Source organism: Oreochromis niloticus, linkage group LG1, assembly GCF_001858045.2.
Source record: "Oreochromis niloticus isolate F11D_XX linkage group LG1, O_niloticus_UMD_NMBU, whole genome shotgun sequence".
Lineage (NCBI taxonomy): Eukaryota > Metazoa > Chordata > Actinopteri > Cichliformes > Cichlidae > Oreochromis > Oreochromis niloticus.
This window is the reverse complement of record NC_031965.2, coordinates 37,031,838-37,058,454: the sequence shown is the minus strand read 5'-3', so window position 1 is coordinate 37,058,454 and position 26,617 is coordinate 37,031,838. Positions and strand designations below refer to the sequence as shown.

The window sequence follows — 26,617 nt, the reverse complement described above, 5'->3', positions numbered from 1 at the left end:
GTAGATTGAGTAAAGTTTGTCAGCTCTTTGGGGCCCCCCACTGTCCTGGGCCTAAGCAACGCCTCTGGTTATCGTCTTAATTTAAGAACTTAAAAATATGCTCTTTATTGTGGAAATTACTGCACTGGTTGGTTAGGTTGCAAGAAAAGTTAAAAGCGCTGCTTTTTACGAGGGGCACTTGAAGGCAACAGCAAGACAGCCTGTCAATCATCGGTCGGCGTCGGTCACCTGACTCAGACTCCGAGTCACGTGACTGTTATTCCATCCTCGCCATTTTGCAATGTGGGAGAGAGAGAGAGGGGCCACTTTTTATGGCTAACGAATAAAAGAAAGCGGTTTTATGTGCTGAGGACAAAGAGCGCCAAACGTCTCCGTGAGTATATTTTTATTTCCACACACCTTCGCGCTCCTCCGTTACCCATTAACCACAAGCAGCACGGACGCGTCCTTGTACATTCATGTGTCTCTCTGCTAGCAGTGTGTGAGACTCGTGTGTGTGTTTGACTAGCAGGCTGTGAGGCTAACAGCGGAGCTAACAGCGTGTGCCAGGCTCCTTTTGACTTTTCCCATCTTTTAAAAACGTGAAAATGTTTTTGTAGCGTGAAGGCAGCAGCAGTGTGTTGGCTCACATCAGCGGGTAAAAGGCTGCTTTTGTGTGAGATCTCACAGTGAGAGGCTGTGTGCAACTTCATCCTACAGGGGAGTGAAAGTGGATGGCATATTTTTAGATCCTGACATAACAGGTGCTCATCTGAGACGGGTTAAAGCACATGATGGAGTCCAGAGAGAAGCTGACTGATCGCAGGCGCATAAAAATGGAGTACAGACTGACTGTAGCTCGGATTCAGCTCATTTTGAATCTCTCCTCATCACAGAATTCAAAATTCAGCTGGTTGGATGAATACACTACGACATCCCGTCGTGGTTTTCCTTCCCCAAATGTCTATTCCACATGTTTTGATGTTTTCACACAGAAGCAGAAGTAGGAGAAAGAGGAAGTTTGTGGTCAAAAAGTGAGAAGGAGGGCAATGTTATGACACGTGGAGATGGAAAGAATTCAGCCACAGGAGATGTGCCCGTTTCCTCTTCAGCTTCCCATGTAAACAAATGCACATGGTGCACAAGGTCTGTATTGACTGTGCAGGGACAGGACTTATCAGGAAGGAGTTAAGCTGTCACACTTATCCCATTAGTCGATTGACTGATTTCCTGTCACTAACTTCTTGGTAAATACTCGAGTGATAAATGTCATTAGTACAGATTTGTTTTAAAAGACAGAGACAGATCGAAATGGTTTTGCAGTCTGTGTGGAAGTGATTCTCAAAGTGTGCCATACAAGAGGTTTTTTAATAGTTAACACCTTTTTTTTAAATTACAAGATCATCCAATTTATAGCTAGCTAGGAATACATTATACAACTTAATCCTTCTAAAAAGGATAAAATTCACGTTTATGTGAAGAATCAACAGGATATGTAGGATCCAAAAACACAAAAATATACTTTTGTTCAATAAAGTATTTACTATACAAAAGTATTGATATTAAAGAGGGAGGTCAGTTAAATTGAATGTTTTTTTTTTTTGTTGTTTTTTTTTATTTGTTCATTTCAGGCACAACAAAATACATATATTAAACATAAAGTGCACAAAAACAAAAAACAAAATTTACCTGAAAGGAGTGGGACGAAGAAAACTTATTAAATCCCACCCCTATACTCACTCATCAACAAAAAACAATAGCTTCCCACAGCTACGCCCATCATTGCAAACCAAACAACACATCAACAGCCCCGGGCATCTCAACGGCAGCTCGCAAACAACAAATAGAACCTTCATAACTGAGTACAAAATATATTAATTATAAATTGCGTTACCACAGGTAACAGGCAATAATAATCACATAGTAACAAACACACATCTACACACACATGTGCATATATGTACATACATACATGTAATGTTAAAAAAAGCGATTCAATAAAAATGTAGATGTGATTCAATATGGAGCTTAAGCCTGAAATGTGTGATCAGAATCAGCTTTATTGACTAAGTATGTGTACACATATGAGGAAGTGAGAGTGTAGATGGACAACAGACAGTACTGACAACAACACAGCATGTTTATGGCGCAGAGTGTGAAGATGTTGGAGTAAATTATGAATTAACGGCTGGATAACTAGTTACTGTATGTACAGTATAAAAATGAGGATTGACACTCTGAGTGTCTTGGGTGTTGATCAGCTGCTCTCTGCAGTTTGTCCTTTCCAGTAAATGCAAAAGTCCCCCAGATATTGTGATATGAGCCGGTTTGATACAGATTTTCTGTGTCTGTCTTCTTGGCAGTGAAGCCAGTAAGCGTCGCAGAGTGTGGTCACAGTCCATTAATTATCCACAGCCATTCACCACAGCCACAGTCAGCTGATGGAGGAATCCAGACAGTGTGTTGATTCAAACTGATTTCATACAGCACAAGCGATGAGGGAGAGCTTTACAACAGCGAGCAGTTCAACATTCAGGCCACAGAAACATTGTTTTGTAGTTGTGTGTCAGATTTTCATCATCATCCACCTAAAAAGTCCTGAAGTCAGATATGGTCGCCCTGTAGTCCAGGACGTTTGAGCGCACCAACACCTCGCTACATAATGTTCATCAAGCTCCTGAACATTATTAAGACAGAAAAGAAGAATGACATCATCTTCAGTAGCTTGAGATCATTTTAACTGTTTACTCTTTGCAAACTCTGCCATCAAAGACACGCAGCACCGCAAACCTGTTTCTTCTTTCCAAACACACAGCTTCAGGTTACTGTATTTGTACTTGTAGGTAGATTTGGTCTGCAGAAGTCATCCTTCATCATATGCGCACTCTGCAGAGGAAACGCTGAGAACGGGTAAGCATTGCAAAACATAATGAAGGAAAAAATATTGAGATAGTAAAGCTACGATTTGATCCTCTGAGTGATTGGTGCTGGAATGAAGCTGTTTTTCTGCACTTTGGGACTTTGTCCAGAAGAGGAAAGTGAAACTCGCTTTGCAACAGCTGCAAGTCGAGTAAAATCGAACCAGTCAGCCGTCGTGACTGCCTGGTGTACGTTCAGCTGTGGCCTGTTAGTAAAAATTTGAATGAGCGAGTTTCTGTTCGTTACAGAAAAACTTTGCAACGATGAAACAAAGGAAAAGGACAAAAAAGGCTTCATGAAAGTGCAATAAAATAAAATAAGATAATCGTGTGGAAAGAAAGTTTCCACAAACATGACAGATGCTGGTTGTCTTTGGTGGGTTTTTTGCCCCAGTGATCACGTCTTCTTGTCTTAGATATCTTAAACTGAATGCATGACTCAGTGTTTTAATGGGTGTTAACTGTGTTACATGATAACTGTATTCATGTACAACTTTTCAAATTTCATGTTACAAAGTGCTTTACATGAGTATCAGAATAAACCAAAAATAACTGTTGTGAGAAATGCAAAGGAAATTACAAAGAAAGGGGGAAAAAAAGGAAAAGCCTTCTTGTAAAAGTCTGTTTTAAGACACGACATGAAGATCTGAATTTCCCCGGGCAGGCTGTTCCACATCCTCCAGACCTCAACTTCAAACACTCTGCACTCTTTTCGGCACGACACAGACAAAAGACCTCTGCCCGAGGGTCTTATAGGGTAGCAGGAGGTCAGAGATGGAGCTTGAAGCAAAGCCAAGAAGAGTCTTTAAACAGTGGTTCTTTAAATGTTCCTATCTTGCATTGACCTGCACTGAGTCTGTGCCCCACAGTTAGAGAAACACTGCATTGCAGAGTGAGAAAGTGAAAAACTGCACTGAGGGCAGATGGTGGATGTGGACTCTTGACCAGCACTGTCTTTTTCCCCAGTTCAAATACAGCAGTTTCATATCTGGGGATTCCTATGTCTAATAAACACCAGCGGCCTTGAATAGTAGCGGTCCTGCTAACTCTGTCTACCACTAAAAATAATGCACTTTGGATGTTCTTTCACGTTGGTTTCACTTTTCAGATGTGGAAGCTATTTCCATCTTTTATGTCTAACATTTATGGCCATACTTCTTTTCTCTAACTTCTAAAAAATTCATTTATATTATAAATTAGGTCATCTACTTAAAAAGTTTACCGTGTAACACCAATCAGATTCCTCACTCTTTGTTCTCTGCTGTCTTCCAGGTCATGGAGGAGATCACTAATGTCATCACACACTCATCCGCTGCCTCGTCTTCCTGCTCCACGTCGTCGGCACTGGGCTCCCACACACGGCAAACCAAAGAGAAACAATCCTCCCAGGGTTTTCAGCAGAAACCAGCAGATGATTCTCTCATCCAGGTCATAAAGAAGCTCAGCAAGATTGTGGAGAAGCGGCCCCAGCGTCGCTGCACATCAGGGGGACAGAAAAGAGCGCTCCAAGTGGGGGAAAGGGGAGCTGAGCAGAGGGGCGGCTCTATATGTAAGAAAATTAAAAGGAACTTTAAGGAGGAGGTGGGTTTAGAGCGCAGCACAGCTGACAGCAGTCTTTCCTCACCTGTGTCAGGTGATGATAACAACAATGTGACCACCACGGTGGCAGAGGTAGCTGCCAACCCCAACAGCAGCAACCACAAGCGGACGGTGACGTGCTATCAGTGCAGCCTGTGCCCTTATCTTTCCCAAACACTGCCCCTGCTGAAAGAACACCTGAAGCAGCACAACGAGCAGCACAGTGACCTCATCCTCATGTGCTCCGAGTGTCACTTTACCTCCAGAGACCACGAGCAGCTGGAGGCGCACGTCAGGATGCACTTTGACAACGGAGACAACCAGAAGAGGAAGTACCCGGTGAGTGAGGCGAAGGAAGAGGTTTTAAAAAAGCAGGATGTGGATCGAACAGGTGACAACTGCAGTGCAGGAACCGAAGTGAAGATAAGCTCAGTGAGCAGTGCTAAGGAGTTACCACAGAAGAAGAAGTGGTACAGTTATGAGGAGTATGGCCTGTACCGCTGCCTGATCTGCAGCTACGTTTGCAGTCAGCAGCGAATGCTCAAAACCCACGCCTGGAAGCACGCCGGCCTCGTCGACTGCTCCTATCCCATCTTTGAGGATGAAGATGGAGGTTCTGCAAAGAGAGAGGTGCAAGCGGCTCCTGACAATGCGTCTGCCAGAGAGGAAATAGTTGTTCTTCAAGATAAAAGCCTGCAAAAGCTCCCCACTGGCTTCAAGCTGCAGCTCTGCATGCCCGTGGCTGTCGAGGACAAACAGGAAGAGCTGAATCTTCAAGGCTCTCATCTCAGTGAAAGTCCAAAAACAGCAGAGGAAGAGGACGAGTACCCCATCAAAGACCTGACGTCTGAGGAGCCCGTGGTGGAGGTGCAGGTGACCACTGAGGCAGAGACGGAGGTGGAGATAGGCGGTCATCATGAAAGCACCTCTGTGACCGACAGCTTGCTGTCATCGGCTCAGAAGATCATCAACAGAAGCCCCAACAGCGCCGGCCATATCAATGTGATCGTAGAACGCCTTCCTTCAGCTGAGGACTCAGTCATGGCCTCTAACCCACTTCTGCTCAGCCCAGATGTGGACGGGGATAAGAGCTTACTGGAGAAAAAAGCAGAAGAGCAGGACCATGTGGAAGGTGTGAAAGATGAGGTGGTCCTCTGCTACAGTCCGGGAAACACTAACGAAAGCCAGCATTTAGGAGCCGATATCAAATCCTCCATCGCTAAAAGTAACGACCTTCCACGGGATGAAAACGTCCCCCCAGCTGGTCGCAAGAGGACGCACTCGGAGTCTCTCCGCCTGCACTCGCTGGCTGCCGAGGCCCTCGTGGCTATGCCTATGAGGACGCCCGAGCTGCCCAACTCTAGCGCCAAGGTAGCTCTGAAGACTGTTCCGACACAGGCGCAGAGCCCGCAAGCAGGCCAGAAACCTACAGAGGTGGCTGCAGCCGGACAGAAGGCGTCTGACGTGGGAACGGCAGCAGCTATGCTGAACTGTAATGAGGGCAGAGAGGAGGCTCTAGGATCTCTGGGCCTGGGCAAAGCAGACGACGACGGGCCTGCAGCTAATGGCGGGATCAGCCTTTCCCTGCTCACAGTCATCGAAAGACTGAGGGAGCGCTCAGACCAGAACGCCTCGGACGAAGACATCTTGAAAGAGCTTCAAGATAACGCACAGTTCCAAAATGGAGCTGGAGTGGTCGCGGCGAACGGAGCGGGCAGCTACGTGTGCTCCAGTGTCCCGGGGATGGACGGGTTGGTCGGCTCTCCTGACAGCAGTCTGGTGGATTACATCCCCGGCAGCGAGAGGCCGTATCGCTGCCGCCTGTGTCGCTACAGCAGTGGCAATAAGGGCTACATTAAACAGCACCTGCGGGTGCACAGGCAGAGGGAGCCGTATCAGTGTCCCATCTGTGAGCACATCGCCTTAGACAGTAAAGACCTGGAAAACCACATGATCCACCACTGCAAGAGCCGGATGTACCAGTGCAAGCAGTGTCCAGATGCCTTCCACTACAAGGTGAGTGCGGTCCTTTCATTTGAAACATTTTTTAATCTAATCTTTCTTTCCAACATCGCACATGTGAGGATTTTCTGATGAGGATTTGTGGAAGAATGTAAATGACCAGGACTCCTCAGTTACAGAAGACATTGTTGTAGTAGGAGTGAATTTATCTGACTTTTTTCAAAAGGAATGAATGAAAAATATCCCAAAGAACAGGGTGTGAAAGGGGTATCAAGAGCATCAGTGTTGAACAAATGAAGCACAATAATGGCTTATTAATCCTGATGAATTGCTCAGCGCTACAGTTGAATGTGTCACACACATACTTGGCGTGGTGGGCGATCTTCTCCATGTGACTAACTGAAAGCATGCATGTGTGATTGTGGTCACTTCGTGCAGAGGTGACAGTTTATAACAGCATGTTGTTTTTTAATTAAATACATTTTTTAAATATCTTTGCAGAACACAAAGACTGTATATTGGAGTTTTTGTCTTTTGCTTTTGTTCTCGTAGTGAGGCTGTTATAAAGACGTATTCAGGTATGAATACAATACATATATTTTTGTATTCAGAGACTAAATGATTTTACTGTTATGTTTTGTCAGAGTTACTATTTTATGACTCCTTAAAGGGAAATTATGGACAGCAGGGGAACACAGTTACACAGATAATCATAATTTTAACATAGAATAATTGTCTAGTATTGACTATCACACAATAGCTGTATCATGGCGCTGTGATAATCATCGCCAGCATTTAGCGATGGTTTGCTTGTCACGTCAGCCTCCAACCTTGATATTTTGAAGTTGCCACCAACACAAACAGCTGTGTGTATACTGGGTGTAGTTTATCGAGTCTTCTGGAGGTAAGGCCTGATTTTGACTCAGATAATCTTTATAGCGCGTACGACGTAACCTTCACAAGTGGCCGCCATCGTTGCCAGCATTTATGCTTGTGCTGGTGCATCGCGTGTTTATTACCTTGTGGTCGTGTCCCTGTGTTTTATATGTGGTGTCAGCTGGTAGAAACAAATAAGAGGCTGGTACTTCTTCCCTCCTGGGTCCCGGCTCTTTGTCTTGGTCAGTTTTTTTTGCTGGGACAAACACATTTGTCCTTCTAGTTTTTCCCATTCTTTGTACAATCCCTCATGTCTGTTCCACTTGTTTCATTAATCTCCCTCCAGAACTAACTTATGAACTTTCAAGTCCTTATGTTGAGGCTGGGATTTTTATTACTTATATTGAGATTAATATTGTCGTTATTTAAAAAACAACAACAACTGCAGCTTAAAAGCATCCTGAAATACACAGGAGGAACTGAGGGGACTGAACATCCAATAGTTAGCTAGAATAGTGTCAGGCTGCTCATATTTAGCTGACATGTTTCTAAGTTTGACTGTTGATTGGTTCAGTGCTGGCAGAGCTGGGTCAGCTGTCTGCTTTATTCAAGACTTGTTGAGTGTTCCTCCTGCTTATAATGCCTCTGGTTTTATCTTCACCCAACACTGGAACATTTACTGAGTCCTCTCTCTTGTCAGCATCTCTTCTTGTCGGTCATCAAACGGTAATAATAGATTAAAGCTTGAGTCGATAAATTAGCTGAGAAATCACCTGTACCTTGGTATTTAGAAGTGCACGTTTTAGAGCTGCAAGGAAAGTTTGCAGCAGTCGGATGTAGGCGAAGGATAAAGGTATTGATTCCGCTGCTATCATCGGGCTCTGCTGGCTCTCTGCAGCAGAGATTATTAAGTTCATCATATTATCCAGCAGATATGGGAGTTATGCTAAGAGTTTCTAATTGGGAGGTGTGAAAGCAGGCCCCCTGTTCTCATATCTGTGCCTGAGGTGTGAGGTAAAATGCCTAATAAAGACCACAAAGTGCATCATTGGGGAAATCTGCCAGCTGTTTTTAATCCATTCAGTGTATCATAATTACTTTATTTAGAAATCTCACAGTATGCCTGTTTCTTTTCATTTTTAGAGCCAGTTAAGAAACCATGAAAGAGAGCACCACAGCTTCAGCAGTGACGTGGAAATGCTCACACCAGTCACTGAGACGGCGGCCACAATGGAGGAAACGGAGCGGGTAACCGATGAAGGTAAGACGTGTTTTATGTTTTTATGGCGCCATTGTTACGATATTTAGCTGATGCCTCGGTGTTGTTCTCAACAAGTCGTAAAAGTCTGTTTACGTTGCCTTCTCTTACAGAAGGTAGTCCACAGAAGATGTACAAGTGCGACGTGTGCAACTACACCAGCTCTACGTACGTCGGGGTGAGGAACCACCGGCGCATTCATAACTCTGACAAACCTTATCGGTGAGTTGTGAAAGAAAACCTGCACCATCTGCTCATTTCACCTCCCACTAGCCAAGTCTCACCTGAGGATAATATCCAAGTTTTAGCAGTTTTTTTTAAATTGTGTTTTTAAAAGTTAATCATTGTAGTAAGAAATCAACCTTTTATGTAATGTTAGTAACAGCAAAATTAGTGGCCTTGTGTTGACACATATCTTGTGAGATATTTGTTGCTGGCAAAGATGTCCTCCCCCAAACGCAGTCACGCCTGTTGTCCAGTGTCTAAGCAGCACATACATGTGAAGCTTCTCCTGAGAGAAATCTTTAAGTGCTTGAACTTCTCGGTAACACCTTGCACCCCTGTCACAGGTGTGGTGCACTGAATTTGACGCCACATCCTGTGTCATGCACCACAGTCTTTGTGGTGCTTCGGCCGGTCGTGCATTTTACTTTCTTTGTCACCTGATTGCCAAGATTTGAGTTTGTTTGTTTTTAAAGAAAGGAACAAAAAATGCCCCGCCTCTTGCCCCATGACACCTGAGGTAGGCTCCAGGGAGGGAGGGATGGATACAAATGAATAAATGGGATATGTGTATAGATGGATAAATGCATATTCTGTTAGTTAGAGTTATCATTGATGAGGGTTATTTTAAAAGGTCTTTTGCACAGTCTAACAACAGCGAGCTGGGAGCAGCTTCATTATGATGCACTCTGTGCAGTGCTTAATGTTACTGGGAACATTTAAAAAGATTATTTTCATAGAATTTCACCTTTCTTACTAAATGTTGAACTAAATGGATAGTTTAGAAGAAAAAAAATGTGTGACTGGCTCTTGTAAGGGTGAACCGGTACACTGTACATGATTCACTCGAACAATACAGTTTGTCAGCATGACTAATGATCGTGGCCGTTCAAACAGCACGGCTGTCAGCATTAATGCTGAAGTCTTATGTGTATGAAGATTGTAGATTTGAAGAGTTTTCTCAGCAAATCACTACAGATTCTCCAATTTCCACAGAAATCTTACATTTCTATGGAAATTGGACCCACTGGGTGTGAAAAAACAAATCAGAACGTCAGCCACGTCGTCGGCAGTGAATTTGAAACAGACAGTCTTGGGAAATATCTGCGAGTGATTGATGATAACAACAAATCGTTACTAAAGGGTAAGACGGTGAATCAACAGCTGCAAACGGCCCGCAGAGCTGAATGATCGCTTTTCTGTTATCTGTTTGAGGTTTCCTGCAGTGTGACACATTGTTTAAGTGGTAAAACACATAGTTGCCTTTTTTCCCCTTTGGATTTTGACAGTGATCTGTCTGTGAGTGTATTTAATGATTTTGTGTGTGTGGAGAGCTAGAGAAGGATCAGAGCAGCTTCTTCTGAATGACCTTAAAATTGATCTTTTTTAGTTTTATAAAATAATGATTGTAAAGGTTCCTGTTCATGTTAGCCTGCGCAAACTGAACTTTGAGCAAGCTATTGCACAACCCCAAGTCTAACAGCAGAACATGTATGAGAATGAGCGATAGCGAGCGAGAATAAGATAGTAAATAAGTTATAAAGCAATATGGAAAAATACCACACCCATTGCAAACCTCATAAAGTTCCAGCAGCGGCTGTGGTCGTGCCTCTGTTTCATACGTGTCCTGTTTGAAATTCAGGCTCCAGTAAGATCTTTTTTCATTCTCACTTAGTGCACAACTAAAGATGGTCATTGAAAGTACGTGACACGTGTGAAACGCCAGCAAAGACACGGATCGAGAATCCCGACTGCTCAGAACGTCGTCCAAGCATTAATGCAAGCGAAAGCAAACGACCTTCCAATATCTCCACTGTTTATCTGAATGCATCTGTCTGCAAATGTCTTTCAAAGCTTTCAGAATCATAGTTTAACAGTTTCTGATGCATAGAGTGCAAAAAAAAATAGCATAACATTTTTGCTCCCAATTCTCATCTGGCAAACCTCTTAGCTTCCCGGGGGTGTGACCCATTCCCAGTGAAATGTAGCCCCTTAGTGATGCCTGCGATGCTTTTAGCCTGTGGCGGCAACGCTGGGTGAATTGTGATTGATGGTTTCTTGTAAACCTAGAGGAGTTTTTATTAGACGTTTAATCATTTATGAACACAGTGACGTGAGTATCCATTTGAAACATTACTAAGCTACTATAATTCAAAGAACACGCAAAGTTTGACTTTTTCAGCTTAAAAATTAATAGAAAACTAGAAAGTGCATTTTCTGAAGAAACTGCAGTGTGAATGCTTGAATCTGAATGTATGCACTGAAATCAATTAATTGCTGAATTTTAAGTTAAAAATAAAAATGTTGAATGAGCTGGAAAATACAGAGTTTTTAACCTGAAAACAAAAGTGCAGAACTTTTGAAAGCTGATGTTCACACAAAAGAAGTTGGAAAATAGCTGAAAAGTTTTTAAATTAAAATTTGGAAAACCTAAGAAATGAGAACAGAAAATTTAGAGTCAGAAAACATCTGAATGAATATTAAAAGTTCATATTCTTTGAATCACTGAATGACTAAAGTGTAATCCCTCCACTTGGATCCACACACTTTTAAAGGTTTACATCTCTGAGCTTTGAAAGACATGCTGTTGGAAAGAGAAGAACGATGGCTTCGTTTTGAGGGTAAAATGATGGCTGTAGAGCAAACACTGTGGACACAGCAGCAGTTGAAAGAGAAGTGTTTAAGATGAATCTTGGCACAGTGAGAGAGAGCTCGTTAGGCAGGCAGGCAGGTGTGAGCCTGGTTGCTATAGTGACTGCACCCACTGGCTCCATACACACGCGCACAGACATGCACCTCACTTTTGCTGCTTAAAATGAACAGAAAAGTCAGGTCGAAACAAATCGCTCCCAAATGAAAAGTACAGGTCCTATTGACAAAATTCTTTCACCGTGAGCGACAGCAATGTCCAGTCTACCTAATTCTCAGTTTTCATGCTTGTGGAGTTTATTATATGGACGTGGTGACAGTGTAAAGACAGTCTGTACTTCTGGTTTTCAAACGAACCTTCTGAGCCATTTTAACATTAGAGTCTATGGAGGAGTTGGAGGGAGGAGGCTGTGCATGGGTGACATTTATGAAAGAACCATAACACCTAGTACAATAGTAAACACATTGGATGAAAGAGGACAGCGATGGCTACGTTTTGAGGGTAAAATCATACCTGTAGAGCAAACGCTGCGGACACAGCAGCAGTTTTAAAAAATATTTTAAGATTAATTTTTTCGCTCCTCTCACTCTAGCAGTTCAGCTGTCTCACTCTAGCCCCAACATTCCGTCCCATACACACCCATTATAAACTCTGAAACGGCTGAAAAAACATCATGAAACTTAAACTGGAACTGAAGAAAAAGTATAACAGATATTGAAAAGATAAATACAAGTTGAATAGTTGAATGTCTTGTCTTCGTTTTAAAGTTTGAATGGTGGCTCTATGTCAACGTATGTTGAAGTAGATACAGTTTGAAAATGAGTAAGTTGAATGAGGATTTGAAGGGTCTCCCCATTAAAATACATGGGAAATTTTTGTTGAAAAAAGTTGAATAAAATTAAAAATATAAATGTTATAAATGAGAAAAATAGAAGCAGTCATGTCCAAAAGAAGTGGAATCTAACGGTGTTTGAATGGTTTTTCTAAGTTGAACGGTTTTGAAGGAGATAGATGCACAAAAACGTACGGAATATGATATAATAATAATAATAATAAAGATTACAACAACAATACTGTGAATGCTTTTACAAGCATTCACACTAATAAGCAAAGTTGGATACAGATTATTACATTTAAGTAAGACATTAGGATATACACAAAAATCTCAAGACACTTAGATTTAAAAAGAAATGATAAGGATTAATTATTAAAATAAAAATGGTTAAAATAAGTAGCAAGTGTTAAGATGTTTGAGTAGTTGAAGACATTTCCATCTGTCAGTGGAAGCTGAACATTTGATCGCGTGAGGAAGGTTTTTCTGGATTTTTGGAGCAACGGCACGATCTTCCTTATTAACCTCCACTGACCTCATGGGACAGAACCAGGTGGTCTGAAGACATTAGAGTCCAGCAGTACATTAGGGCAGAGAAATTGAGAACACATAAGTCTGTGGATCTTAAAATAATTTGTGGATTTAACAGAAAGCTAGTACCAGTGTAATGCTTTCTGTTGTTCTCACAGTTCAGCGCCAGATGATAAGTGTTTATAGAGATTAATGTAGTGGTGGAAACAGCAAAACTTCACAAACTGTGAAAGCAGATCAAATGTGAATGCTGTCGTGTTAGCTGAAGATGCATCCCTCTACCACAGAGCAGCAAACAGTTTATCACTCTTTGATTTTCACGGTCAGATTCTGCTTTTCTCCAGGAGAATTAAAGCCGTAAATTATCAAATTATCTTATAAAAGCATGAGTAATTTATCAAGTGTCCATATTTCACATATTATTTTTAAAGACGTGTAAAACATGTTTTATGCCTGTTTTATACTTGAGTGGTGGTAGCGCTAAGGCAGCCCGCAGGCAGTCACGGACGACTGGTGTACCTGTCGAGTGTTTATTGTCGGGTGGGGGCGGTGTCAGAAACACGCGGTACGACCGGTCAGTGGGCTGCTCTTGCTTGTCCTGCTGAATGTTTGAATGTCCTAACATACAAAGAGCTTAACAACGATGAAAATTATTTGCTACAGCTGCTGTCTGTACTTTTGATCTTTGATGGTTTTTACACGTGTGCAGATGGACACATTCACTGGACCTTAAATTACATTTTACTCAGTTAAATTCTGAACTACAGTTTTGGTGTCTTTTCCCTCAGGGTCAAACACGTTGTCTTTGAGTAAAGCAAAACACATTTTCTGTTTTTCATGTAGAAGGTATCCACGTCATGGTAGTGTAAGGAGCTTGGACAGAAAGTGACCCCTTTAAGTTTGCTGAAGACATTCACCTCTCATCCAAGTAGCTTCTTCAGTTCTAGAACCAGATATTTAAACCCTAGTGGGGGGTTATCCCTTAAGAGGGTCATTGGCCTACTATTAATCATGAGCCTCACATGAGCCATGGTGGGAAAAAAGGCATGGGTCAATACCATCAGAGGTTTTGGGTGGAACTACTGTGAGACCTTGCCTCACCCTGTCATGTGACTTATTGTAGTAACCGGAATCAAGATGTGAGTGGGCGTAAGGTTCCTTGGAAGGTTACTAAAAGCTACATTGTTGACTGTAGGCATCATAAGCCACGCCCTCTGTTCAGTGAGGATCCTTCGCAGTGGTATGAAACCGAAAACCTCTTTTACATCTTGGCTTATGTGATGAGGTTTAAATACCTGGGCTTCTTCACCATTTGGTTTTAGAACTGAAAACTGAAAAACCAGCTGCTTTCTGTCCACGCTCCTTGGATACTTTCATTCTTTATCCTTTTTTTTTTTTTTAATATGGCATTGTCATAAGAGATAAAGTTGATCTTCATAATGAATATTAATATTAAAGTTCCTAAAACCACCAGAGAACTTTTGCAGATATCATTGATTAATGCTGTGTGTGTGTGTAGGGTTAACATTGATCTTATTCCCGTGTTGAGACAGCAGGTTCAGCGGGGAACAAATGCCTCGGCTTTTTCATTGAAACTGTTCACGTTCTGCCCGTCATGCTTTGAAAGTTTTCCATTTCTTCGTGTTTGCCGTCATGCTGTGTTTGTGTATTTGAATGTACAGAATAATGCTGGTTGCAGGAATGCTATATGACCTTTAGCAAGACGCTGATACATCAGGGAAGTAGACTGAAAGCTCTCCAGTTTCTCAGGTTCATTGCATGTCTCGTTTGATGCAAGTTGCATAAAAGTGGCGTTTCCTGCATGTCAGAAATAAAACAATGCATGAGTGTAGAGTGAAGGGTTTGTTGGTGTCCACTTTAAGTGAAAAGAGCACTTTTGGAGCTCACTGTGACTTCTACATGGTGACAGAGCATTGCCTTTTTTAGTTTTGAGTTCCCCTTTGAGGCACACTGAGCTATTTAAATTGTATTTGCTAATTCTCATTCATGTCCTATTACTTTAAGAGATACTTGAGCTTTGCATGTCATTTTAAACTGGTCCTTTAGAGGGCAGTAAACGCCTAGAAATGCTCCCAGCAGCACAGCGATCTCCTGTGTAGGCACAGCCACACTCTGTCACACCGTGCCCTCACTTTGTCCCTCTCCCACTCTCTGTGTTAGCACAGATTTAACTCAAAGCACAAACTTTAGGTTGGTTTCTTAACAGAGCGCTGACGTTTGTGCTGTAAAGTCAGAATTATGTTCGCCTGATTTCTTTTCGCTCTTGTAAAGGTCAGGCGGCTTCCAATTTAGTTTGGAGTCAGTGTGATCAAAAATCCTGCGAGGTACTTGTGTGAGAATGCCGAGTCGGGAGTTGTTGGCTCATGCAGGTGTGAATATTGAAGGAAGCACATGTAAACAGGTGGAAACAGGAGATTTTTTTTTATATTTTGGCAGTGAAGAAAATGAGCGGCTGGATGGTGGCTTGTTATGCCCTTATCCTCGTGCTTTCATGAGGACAGATCAAATTACACCTGAAATTAAAGTGAACCTGCAGTGACTAGTCAATCGACAGAAATCAATTTGGACTTCTTTTCTTTTTTTAATGTTTCCAGCTTCTCAAATGTCAGGCCTCCACTTTTCTTTCAGATGTGTGATAGAAAACTGTACCCTGACTTTTTTATGACATTTGATAACCAAAGCAAATCCTCGATTAAACAAGAAGCCAATGGGCAGATTAATCTATAATGAGAATATTGTTAATTAAAGGCCTAAATTAAATGTCAACACGTAAAGGTCAACCCTTTACTTTTACACTTAAACTGGTGAAACTCACATTTCTGCCTGCTCACATGCACATATTGCGCGTTTAAAGTGTCTCATATCAGGAAGAAACTTCTACAGCTGAATGTAAGTCATGTCAGAGCAGTACAGAGTGCTCTGCCACGTTTTCTGTGGCTTTGGCTCTGTGCTCCAGCACACTGGAGGTTGAAGTGCTGACTTTCAGCTTCGAGTGCAGCGCAGAAGGATAATGACAGGGCTACAGTTCTGTGCTGTTCAACACCCAAGCTGGAAGTAAACATCCTCCAATAAAAGCTGAAAGTCAGCACATCAGTCACACAGAAGACTGTCACTGTAAAAATATGCACAGGCTGCGATGTTTTTACAAGTAATCAAACACTGTGCTGTGCGCACGGCCGCTGTGCGCTCTGATGTATGCAGCGTTTCACCAAAAGTATCGTACACTGGTTTAAATTTGCTCCTTTGTGTTTGGGTATGATTACATCACCGTTAAAGCAGGCTCAGTCTGCCTAGTTTTATTTTCTGCTGCATACAGTCATGTGAAAGTGAAGTAAATCTTTACTCTCTCCATAGGAATTATAAAGGCAAGTAGCAGCCAGGTGCTGCTAATCAGATGTGCTTGGTTAATCATCAGCACCTCCTATAAAAGCAGATGTTTCACCAGTTTGCTGGTCTGAAGCACTCTGATGCGTGTTAGTACAGAGCTGCACTAACATAGCTGCAGGGGTGGACGTCCCAGCAAAATGAACCCAAGGTCAGACCCAAGGTCAGAGAAGCTGCAGAAAACCTCAGAGCTCCGTCCCAGACTCTACAAGCCTCAGTTGGCATGTCGAATTTTCAGGTTCATTGCAGCACAGTAGGAATAGGTGGAGCAAGTATGGCTTGTTTAGAAGGGTTCCCAGGAGAAAGCCTCTTTTCTCTAAACATGGCAGCACGGCTTAGGTTTGCAGACACGACTCATGCAAACTTCCAATCACAGTTTTCAGAGGAGTGATGATTTGGGCTTGTTTTGCATCCCCTGGTCCTGAGCAACTTCCAGTCACTGAGTCAAACATGAACTCCTCTGTGTACCAAAGTATACACGACGTGTCAGACGGGTAAAACTTGGCCAAAATAGTGATGCAACAGGACAACAATCCCAAACTCACCAGCGAATCTATAACAGAATGACTTGAAAACATAAGAATTACAGTGGCCCAGTCAAGTTTCAGACTCAACCTCATTAAAATGCTGTGGCAGGACCTCAGGAGAGCTGTGGATAAACAAATACCTGCAGACCTTTAATTAATTGAAGAAATGTTGTTTTGAAAAAGAAAGTGTGAGGGAACGTTCCTCCACAGTGATGTGAGAACTGTTACAGTCATACCTCAGTTATTCCTGCTTCCACAACCTTCTGAATCAAAGGGTGTGCGTAGTTTTTTCACATGACTTAATAGAGTCCAGTGAAAACCTTCTTTATTCACATGACAATACAGGGTGTTCATATTAAACATGGTCAACGTTTCAAATAATGTGGTCAGTATGAAGGAAATGTTACGTTTGGGCCACGTAGGCCAAAAGCTCCGACTTTTTAAACTCTCAGGTTCTGGCAGTTTTGTCTTTTCTAATCCTTGACTTGATTGAAAGTAGGCACCCCTTATCCGCTCATCTCAGCCCCCAGAAGCTCCAACCACTTGCGTTAGGGTAGTACAAAGGGAGATAAACATCTACCTGAACAAAGGCCTAGTAAAAAATTAATAAGGAATTCACGTGAACTTTATATTCTGAAAAACTACTTTCATGGAGTCCAAGAATAAAACTATGAATCTACAAATGAGCACAATGGGTCCCCTTTAACTCACGAGCTGTTCTCAGCCCGTGCAGGCCGTCAGCTGTTAGAGGAAATCCGTGCAATTGGGAGTTGGAATATATAATTGAAATTGAGTATGAGGTCTGAACATTATACAGTAACACTACTCTGACAGTAATACCATCGCTGTTATCATCTGATGGCATAACATCTGGACTGCATTACAGCAGGACTTGAAGGGAAACAGCAGAGTGCAAAGATGCCCATTATCATGCCTGAAACTCTCATTAGTATTCATTCGTCAAACCGTACAACACGAGTATGAAAACATAGTGCTCACTACATACTGTAGTCTATTAGGATCCCTGTTAGATCTGCTGTAGAGCCCTGCTGGTCGTTCCGGGGTCTGCCCATAATATTACCATAACTGTGCTGGTGGTAATAAACAGCTGGAAATGTAATGCACTTTATCTGTTTATGGGGAAGAAATGGTTTGATTGAAAACATTCTGCTGTAAGCTTATAATCATTTATTAGGTTGCTAAATACTCTTATTTCTAGTAGCGTTAGCAGCCAATAAGTACTTTTCTGTTCTCATTTCTCATGTAACTAGTTGCACAAATCATTACCCAGCAATATAACTACCCTTTTATATGCTAGATGACCCGCATGCTGTCAACACCTGGGTGTTAGCTACCATAGCTTAGCCTAGTTTAGCATAAAGTCAGAAAACGGGGGCAAGCAGTTTTCTAGACTCTGTCCTAATGTGTCAAAACCTGCTAAACAAGTTAAACAATTCGTTATTAAAAAGATGTTTAAATGAGTTTGGTAGAAAAAGGAAACAAAAATTCTCTCAAAGCTGTTTTAATTTGAATTTACAGTTTCCCTGTTGCTTTCTCAAAAGCTCCAAACTTGGAAGCGTTACCTTTCTACAAGTTTAAGTTTCTCGGGGCAAGGCCACATTCATTTCCATGTAGCACACAATAAACCAAAGCCCCATAAATAATTTATGATAAATTCACAGTTTGTTCTCTCCTTGAATTACAGTTGCTGAAATATTAATAGGTGCAATTAATCCAGCCCACATGTTGCGGTTGTTGTAGTTACAGGAGAAACCAGTTTGTAACTTGAGCCAAATTAACCTAAAAATGAATCTAGACATGTCCACTGTGGTGAAATCAATTTTGAAGTGAAAAGTGTGTGTGTGTGTGTGTGTGTGTGTGTGTGTGTGTGTGTCTCTGACTTTAATGCTGTGCGGCTGATGGCAGCGAGCCGAGTGTATCCTCTTCCTGCAATCCTCGTACAGTGCAGTATCTGCCTCTAAGCTACTAGAAGTGCCAATTTCATCGCTCAGCCACAGTGCAAGTGTAAGAAAGTAGAAAACACTGTGATTTATTTCTTTTGTTAAAGTAGGAATGTCCTGCCTTCTTTGCTCCAAGTCCTTTATCTCAACACACCGACTTCAAAATGCTGCTTCTGTAACTGCATTTCCCAGTTTAATAAGCTGCTCCGTCTTCTCTCATATCTCTCTTTTTGCTTTTCTTTTTTTAATTTCTAAATGCCCCCGGCAGGTGCTGCAGCTGCGATTTTGCCACCACCAACATGAACAGTTTAAAGAGCCACATGAGGAGGCACCCTCAGGAGCACCAGGCCGTGCAGCTGCTGGAGCAGTACAGGTGAGAAACTTCAAACACGCTCCCACCACAGGGAGTGATGATAACAATGACCGCTGGACTTCTGAGGTGAGAATGAAGAGCTGTGTGTGTCCAGAAGAAGCTGCGGGCTGTTTTACGAACACGTGTTCTAATAGGATTCCCTCCAAACTCCACAGTCCGCAGTTTCACCCACTGTTGAGGCAAAATTCACAGAGACAAAGACGGCAGTCTGTAGGTGGGTGAAAACAGTGCAGTCGATAAAACATAAACAAAACCGTTAAAGTGTACTAGAGTCTTATTATAATTAAGCTAAAATTATAAACACATAAGCCAAGTTGGCTGGAATGATCTCAGTCAGACACAACTTCATAGTCATCACACACAAAACTAGCAGGACTTGCATGTCCTTCAGGGGTCGACCTGAAATCCAGAAGAGGCAACAAACCAAACCAAACTCTTAACAAAACAAAATTCCCAAAGGCTGCGGCTCACTTGCAGCTCGTTAGCAGTTACCCTTTCAAACTTTTTCCATTTCTCTCAGAGTCGATGAGACACCTGTTGTGCTTTTTTTTTTTTTTTTAATGAAAGTCGTTCTTTCACACTTTTCCTTACCAGGAGGCAAAATGCCTCAAAGCTCTGGGTTACAATCAGCCAGGTGCATAAATTCTGTTTCCTGGATTCAGTTGTTAGTGATCACTCTCCAGCCTGAAAATCCAGTCTGTGGTCAGCCAGCAGATGCTCCTTATCACCAATCGCTGTCCAGTTCATCTCACCGGTCTGCCCAAACAGACTTTTACTGGTGAAATTGTCTTAAATTCAGTTTGGATCCGTTTAAAATGTGCCATGATCCACGTTCAGCCCTTTGAACCTTTATTTTTTTAAATATGTTAGTAGGATGAGATTAAATTCACTCCAGCAGGAAACCCTGAAGAAGCCCGCTGGTATAGAAAAACAAGTTGAGTGTCTTGTGTCCTTTGCACATTAATAAACACATTCAGACTTTTACACTAGATTTTGAATCAGCTTTGTGTTTACTTGGAAACATATGACCTTAGATTTTCTTTAAAGTGGTATTTGAAAGGTCTGTAGGTTACCTGTGTGGGTCAGAACCTGTTTGTGACCACATGCGTGCACTCTCAGTCCGGAGATTTAAGAAGTGGGCTTCTGATTGCAAGTTTAGTGGATGGCGGGTGGAGAAAGTGAACGGCAGTCAACACTCGACTCTCCTTAAAATGTTAAATCCTCAACCCCGAGCGAGACTCTGATTGCTGATTTCCACTTCACTGAGCACTTGTCCTCGGTACCTGCGAGGCTTCAACGCTCGTTTCCATACATTCAAAATGGCACAGACGCTGCCTTCTTTCTCTTCATAACGAGGAGGGACTTGAGGGAGACGGACTGCTTTAAAAGTAAAGTAGCAGAGGATGAGATATCTTGACTTTTCAGGTGACTTTCACACCTTTTGTTTGGTCTGAAGCGAGGCGTCACAGCGAGTCTTGGAGAACGCTAGACATAACATGCTGCGACTGCTGGTGCTCATTACTTACAGTCTCCTTTTTGCAAATACTCATTTAAACTAACAAGACGTAGTCTGAATTTTCAGTTTTAGATTTCTAATAATAATAACATGTGTATTTGTATAGCAGGGTAACAGAGTGCTTCCCAGAAACACAGAGTAAAAGAACAAACTGGGAGAAATTACAAAAGCAATTTATATATTTGTTATAAATGACTCAAGTGCAGCATCAACATAAGATAATAATGTGATTCCACACTTAAAATTAATATTAAAATAAAAAAATGTATACTAAAAATGACCAAAAACGGAGGATATGAGTCTTTAGCAGTGATTTTAAAGAAGACACTGGATGTCCTCGGGCAGGTCATCCCACACCGAGGAAACAAACACAAACCCCTCGATCGCCTTTTGTCTCCAGGTGTGAGGCAGAAACAGTTAATGGGTTTCTGTCGAGGATCTCAGGGTTTCACGGATTATCACACTCCAGCAAATCTCTTGTGACGCTGTGCAGATTTAAATGCTGGCTCACTGTTGAGAGCAGAGGGCCAATCACAGGGAGCCACGCCCAACGTGGAGGGAGGATGGAGAGAGATCTGCCACAGATGTAACCAAGTATTAACAAATATAATGCCCCAGGTTTGTACAAGCAGCGACAGTGATGCATAATGAGATTTTGCGGTAACAAGAGCCTGTTTACATTATGAATGGAACTGGGCACACACTACCTGTTGTAGTGCACCTGTGTGCACCTTCCTCCATTCTTGTGAATCTATGGTCCTCCCTCCCTCTTCGTTGCCCACAGCCTTTTCTGTCCTGTTTGCAAAAACCGCTCCATCTCTGCATCTGCATGTCTACACAGCACCTCCTCATTACCTGTTTCCTTCACCTACATGTCGAGTGAAGTCTGCTCCACTCACCTCTCAGGAGACATGCTTATTCTAGGGTTGCACCTTCAAAAACAAACCAAAACGACGTCTCTTAAAATGATCATGGGTTCATACGCTACTCTGCATTTAGATATTATTAATCACTACCCCAGTGTGTCTTTGTCTTGTCTTCCTCTCCTCACCAACAACCGGTCGCAGCAGATGGCTGCACCTCCCTGAGCCTGGTGCTGCCGGAGGGTTCTTCCTTCCCACCGAGTGCTTGTTCACGCGGTGGGTCGCCTTGTTCGGGTTTTCTCTGTATTACTGTAGAGTCTCTACCTTACAGTATAAAGCACTTTGAGGCGACTGCTTGTGTGATTTGGTCGCTATACAAATAAAAGAAAGTGTGACTCCTTGAAAACAAAGTATAAAGAAACCACGAGTGACTCAAGACTTGAAACTAAAGTCTGATTTTTACAGCACCACAGAAAAAGCAAGTACTGTCAAATTTTCAGAGTTTTGAGGTAGACTTGGTATGACTGTATCTTTTCTGGTGACCTGTGCGTGCACGTGTGAGCACGTGTGTGTGTGTCACATAACTGTAACTCCATTTCCGTTTAAAATTCCTTTTCACCTGTAGAAGGTGGATCTGGTTCCAGTCGTTGGCTCCGTGCTGTCAGTTTTCTCAGCAGCAGAAAGGAAGCAAAGCAAACAAATGAACACGGCAGAGTTTGATTGACTTTGCCTGTCAGAGGCAGCTGTTTGACGGCTGTTGGTTCAGTCTTTGTGGGATGCTGACGGGCTGGATTAATTGGCTATAGATTTTCCCCGATCCTTTTGTGGAGATTGTTATTTTATTTAGTTTTAAATTTCTCATTACTCTTTGAGGCCTCGAGGCATCAAGCGTGATGCAAAGCAACACAAAAGCACAACGCTGTGAAATGGAGCAGAAGAGAGAATTTTTAAATGCACCATCAAAACCATCTGTCAGCTCCAAAAAGATTGTGGGGTTTTTTTCTGGTGGTGTCAAAAAGCATCTGCTGCTTCCAGAATAAACTGGGCCTGATCGCGTCTTCAAGACGACGATGGAGCCGAAGTATACATTTTCTAAAGTGAGTCAGTAACTGGGAGAAAGAAACGGGCCATTATCACGTGCTAATCTACTGCTATGTGATTTCATTTTAACGACATCGTGGCTTGTTTTATAAATAACATGTTCTGAGCGTGTTCAGTCAGCTGTTCGGGGGGAGGGGGTGCATGATGTCTTTATCCTTAATGATATTTGCAAGTGAAAGCGTTTGAATAGATCTAAAACTCCATAATTCTTTTAATTTTGACAAATGAGTCCAGCAGCGTGCTGCAAATCCGATTTCCTCTCTCCCCTCTTTGTCTCCGTCTCTCAAGCTCGGTGTCCCCCGTGGAGTGTTCAGTCAGGATGATTCCTCTTGATAGAAAGTAGAAGGATTAGTAAAACCTCAGTACACACATTAAATCATCTTCAGCTTGAGCCCCTCTCATTCCTTTGCTCGTATTCCCTCCATTATTTATTTTTTGCTCCTCTTATTTTTTCCTCTTCCTCTCTTTCAGGTGCTCTCTGTGTGGCTACGTTTGCAGTCACCCGCCATCGCTTAAATCCCACATGTGGAAGCACGCCGGAGACCAGAACTACAATTACGAGCAGGTTAACAAAGCCATTAACGAGGCAATCTCCCAGAGCAGCCGGTAAGCACATAAACTGCAGTTTAGGGGTCTCGGTCCTTCAGCCTTCTTTCAAGTTTTATCTCTGTGTTTGTAAATGTCAACAGTAAATCAACTGGCAGTGCTCTTCACGTCCTGGGATTATACAGGTTATAATGGTTTTAAAGGTAGTCTAATGGAGTGGTCATGTAAACAAAGAAAATAATTTTATTTAGTGTTGCTGATTTGTTTCTGAAGCCTCTTTCAGCAGGTAGCTGTCACAAGTTTTTCTGTGAATATTTGGCTGTGTGTGCTTTCTGTTGACTCGTCTGCAGAAAAAGTTCATATAATAGTAATAATAATCACTTATCTCGCCTATAATTCTGTTTTTATGTAGAATATATGGCTTTCACCTAATTGCCTTCATCATTTATACTCTAAATTTCATGTTATAAGGAGGTAGTGTGCAGTGTTTCGTGCAAAACGTGCTGAATATGCAGCTGTGGCAATGCATGCACATGCAAGCACTGCCATGGGGAAACTTTCCGTGAACTTTTTATGCAGTCCTGTGAAAAGTAAAAGTACCCTCTTACTGCTTCCATAGGAATTGAGGGGGAGAGGTGCTGCTGATCAGATATACTTGATGAATAAAAATGAGATGATCTGGAGAATTCAGGTGTGTTAACACAATGCCACAGTCTTCCCAGGATTGGACGTCCCACCTCAGACTCTGCAGGCCTCAGTTAGCATGTTAAAGGTTAAAGTTCACGATGGTACAGTAATATAAGCACTGAACAAGTTTGTTTGGAAGTGCTGCTGGATTGTTTACAGTATTATGAGCTATTTTAATGTAATTATTTTTAATTTTTAAATATTGTATACCCCTGAGTCCCATTTAAAATTTGCTTTGCATCCACTGTTTCCACTGTCCCAGCTCCGACAGTCTCGGCCGTGGTGTCCTTGGGCAAGACACTTCGCCTGTTGCCTACTGGTGGTGGTCAGAGGGCCCGGTGGCGCCAGTGTCCGGCAGCCTCGCCTCTGTCAGTGCGCCCCAGGGTGGCTGTGGCTACAATGTAGCTTGCCATCACCAGTGTGTGAATGTGTGGATGACTGAATGTAGTGTAAAGCACTTTGGGGTCCATAGGGACTAAGTAAAGTGCTATACAAATACAGGCCATTTACCATTTATTTTTACCAAGGTGCTCAATGACTGATGATGATTTATTGGTGGAAAATTGGCAAAAAGCCTTTTAACTTGGAAACTATGATTCTTACAAGTGTGCTGTGTATTGCCAATATATAGAAAGTACCATATAAAGATTTAACATATGTCACATTTGACCTCTGACCTCTACACATGTTCTACACCCACAAAATTAAACAACTGTGTTAGTCTGCACTTTGCACTTATTTTTACTTTTTACTACGAGGACGGCCGGTACAGCGACCTGACCGTCCTCCCAGTCGGGGGAGGAAAAGAAACCCTGTAAAATGTCAGTGCCGTACAAACGCTGAGGGTGACACCAGTAACCAAGAGTGAGGCTTCTTATTTTTCATCTCATGATTTTACCCTCTGCTTCTTTCAGAGCTCCTCAGAAGTTATCTGCGGTGGTAGAGTCTGTGGCAGAGCGCCCGGCAGTGTCCCCACGCTCAAAGGACAAAGCAAAGAGCACAGCGGATCCACCGCTAACACCCACATCAGCAAGTAAAGCTGTTCTGTCAGCTGACAGCCCAGTGGGCTTCTCCACACCTCCCACAGATCCTTCAAAGTGGTCCCCCGAGTCTGTAAGCCCCCAGGGGAAGGACCCCGCGCAGCTTCAGTCTCAGTCCCAGAGCCATTCACGCACGGGCCAGCTCCCCCCGCCGGGCCCCGGCATGGAGTACTGTGTGCTCTTGTTCTGCTGCTGCATCTGCGGCTTCGAGTCCACCAGCAAAGAGCGACTGATGGAGCACATGAAGGAGCACGAGGGAGACATCATCAGCATCATCCTGAACAAGGAGCAGCAGCAGTCAGAAGCACAAGCAAGCCTCCAAACAGCAGAGTGACACATGCACTTCCCCCCTCCCCGTCCTCACTTTAACCCCCACCCTGTGCTTTCACAAGCTTTTCATTAGGTTTCTGTCCGTCAGCGAGACCGCGGAGGAAACATTTTAAATCTACTGTATCACAGTAGTCCAGTCATTTCAGTGACGGTACTCTGATTGGTTCGGTTGTTGCATCAAAAGGTTACGTTTGTAAGGCTGCGATGACTCGTGTGCACACATTTCAGAACAAACGATGAAATGTTTTATTGACGATGTTCTTTCAAAAGGAATGTTTAAAAAACAATTGACAGTGCTATAAGCCGTTAATATTTGTGTCAAATAATTACACACTAAATGACGCAAAATGTGTCTGTAGGGAAGCGATTTTGCTTTCAAGGGAGGAGCCCAAGCTCTCGACTCAAGTCCGTTTTTTCCACTCTACAGGGACGTGTTCATACCTCACAAAACCACGCGATCCCTCAACCAGAAAAGATTTCCATATTTTCAAGTCTAATCCATATATTTTTGATTCTAAGGCAGCTCTTTTATTGCTACTGTATTTAATGTATTTAATCTGACAGAGTTGAAGCTCTAGCCAAGTAGTGGAGGTGCAGACTCACCGATGCCTAAAAAGGCATTTACCACAGCTTAAAAAAACCTTTCAATATTTATCTGTTTATTTTAATGCATGTTAAGTTCCGTTATGCCAATTTAAACGACGATCTTTGTTATATCTTCTTTTTGTGGCTCTTATTGTAACTTTACTGTTTGTTAAGTAGCTTCTTTAGCAGAGACCCTGATAGTTCTCAAAGGTGGAGCGTAAGTTGACCGGAGCAAAGCAGGAACTGGCCTTTGGATCGGCACCAGTTTTCAGTTGGTGTAAAAGCATGTCGACAAAAGGAATAACAAAAAGGGAAGCTGGGATTGGCGGGGCTCGTGTTGTAATACGACGGCGTGTCGATGTTTGAAAGCGGGTTTATGTCATATCGAATGCGACACAATTATCACTCGATTGTGATTGTGGTGCTAGGTTCACTTTAAGACTTGTCATTGAAGGTATTTTTATAGCTCATGCTGTTTATGATGTATATAATAACATTTTTATAAGGACATTTCCACTTTTTGTCAGTGTTTTTAAAAATATCAACTTTCTAGTATCGGCTCGCTGTCCCAGCTTGAACATGCCTGAAATGAGAAGACGTGGATGTGAAAATAAAGTTTTTAAGTCAACGTGTTTTGGGGTGTTTCTGGCGTAGTCCCGTGTCCTCTCACTGCAGGCCTCATCCCAGCTCTTTCAAACAATGAATGGCAGCAATAGTATTCACTGACATCTTTTGAGCATAAAAAATTGAAACCTGGTATTTTAAAAGTTGCTCAAAGTGTGCAAGACACATCTGGAGGAGATGATATTTACCTGGGTGTCACTCACTGACCCTCGCTGTCATTCAGGAGGTTCAAGTTCAAGTGAGGAGCAATCAT

The 26,617-nt window shown here is 42.5% G+C and overlaps 1 protein-coding gene across 4 annotated transcripts; it reads left to right on the top strand.

Annotated features, from left to right (window-relative positions):
- The first annotated feature begins 221 nt into the window (after positions 1 to 221).
- znf507 (zinc finger protein 507) lies at positions 222 to 26,368 on the top strand. 4 transcript variants are annotated; one of them, XM_005447757.4, is made up of 9 exons: positions 244 to 373; positions 975 to 1,125; positions 2,823 to 2,889; positions 4,170 to 6,491; positions 8,457 to 8,574; positions 8,685 to 8,793; positions 18,968 to 19,072; positions 23,024 to 23,158; positions 24,700 to 26,368. In XM_005447757.4, the coding sequence occupies exons 4-9, from the start codon at positions 4,173 to 4,175 to the stop codon at positions 25,157 to 25,159; spliced, it is 3,246 nt and encodes a 1,081-aa protein (XP_005447814.1). In that variant the 5' UTR covers positions 244 to 373; positions 975 to 1,125; positions 2,823 to 2,889; positions 4,170 to 4,172; the 3' UTR covers positions 25,160 to 26,368. The 4 variants fall into 4 exon arrangements, with proteins under 4 accessions (XP_005447815.1, XP_005447813.1, XP_005447814.1 ...); XM_005447756.3 differs by lacking the exon at positions 975 to 1,125 and having other exon boundaries at positions 236 to 373; XM_025908219.1 differs by lacking the exons at positions 975 to 1,125; positions 2,823 to 2,889 and adding an exon at positions 1,173 to 1,174 and having other exon boundaries at positions 244 to 377.
- The last annotated feature ends 249 nt before the right edge of the window (positions 26,369 to 26,617 follow it).

Coding starts and splice junctions, on each gene's coding strand:
- znf507 (XM_005447758.4), top strand. CDS start 4,173: ATGGAGGAGATCACTAATGTCATCACACACTCATCCGCTGCCTCGTCT. Junction 6,492..8,456: donor CAGATGCCTTCCACTACAAG/GTGAGTGCGGTC, acceptor TTTCATTTTTAG/AGCCAGTTAAGAAACCATGA. Junction 8,794..18,967: donor AACTCTGACAAACCTTATCG/GTGAGTTGTGAA, acceptor TGCCCCCGGCAG/GTGCTGCAGCTGCGATTTTG.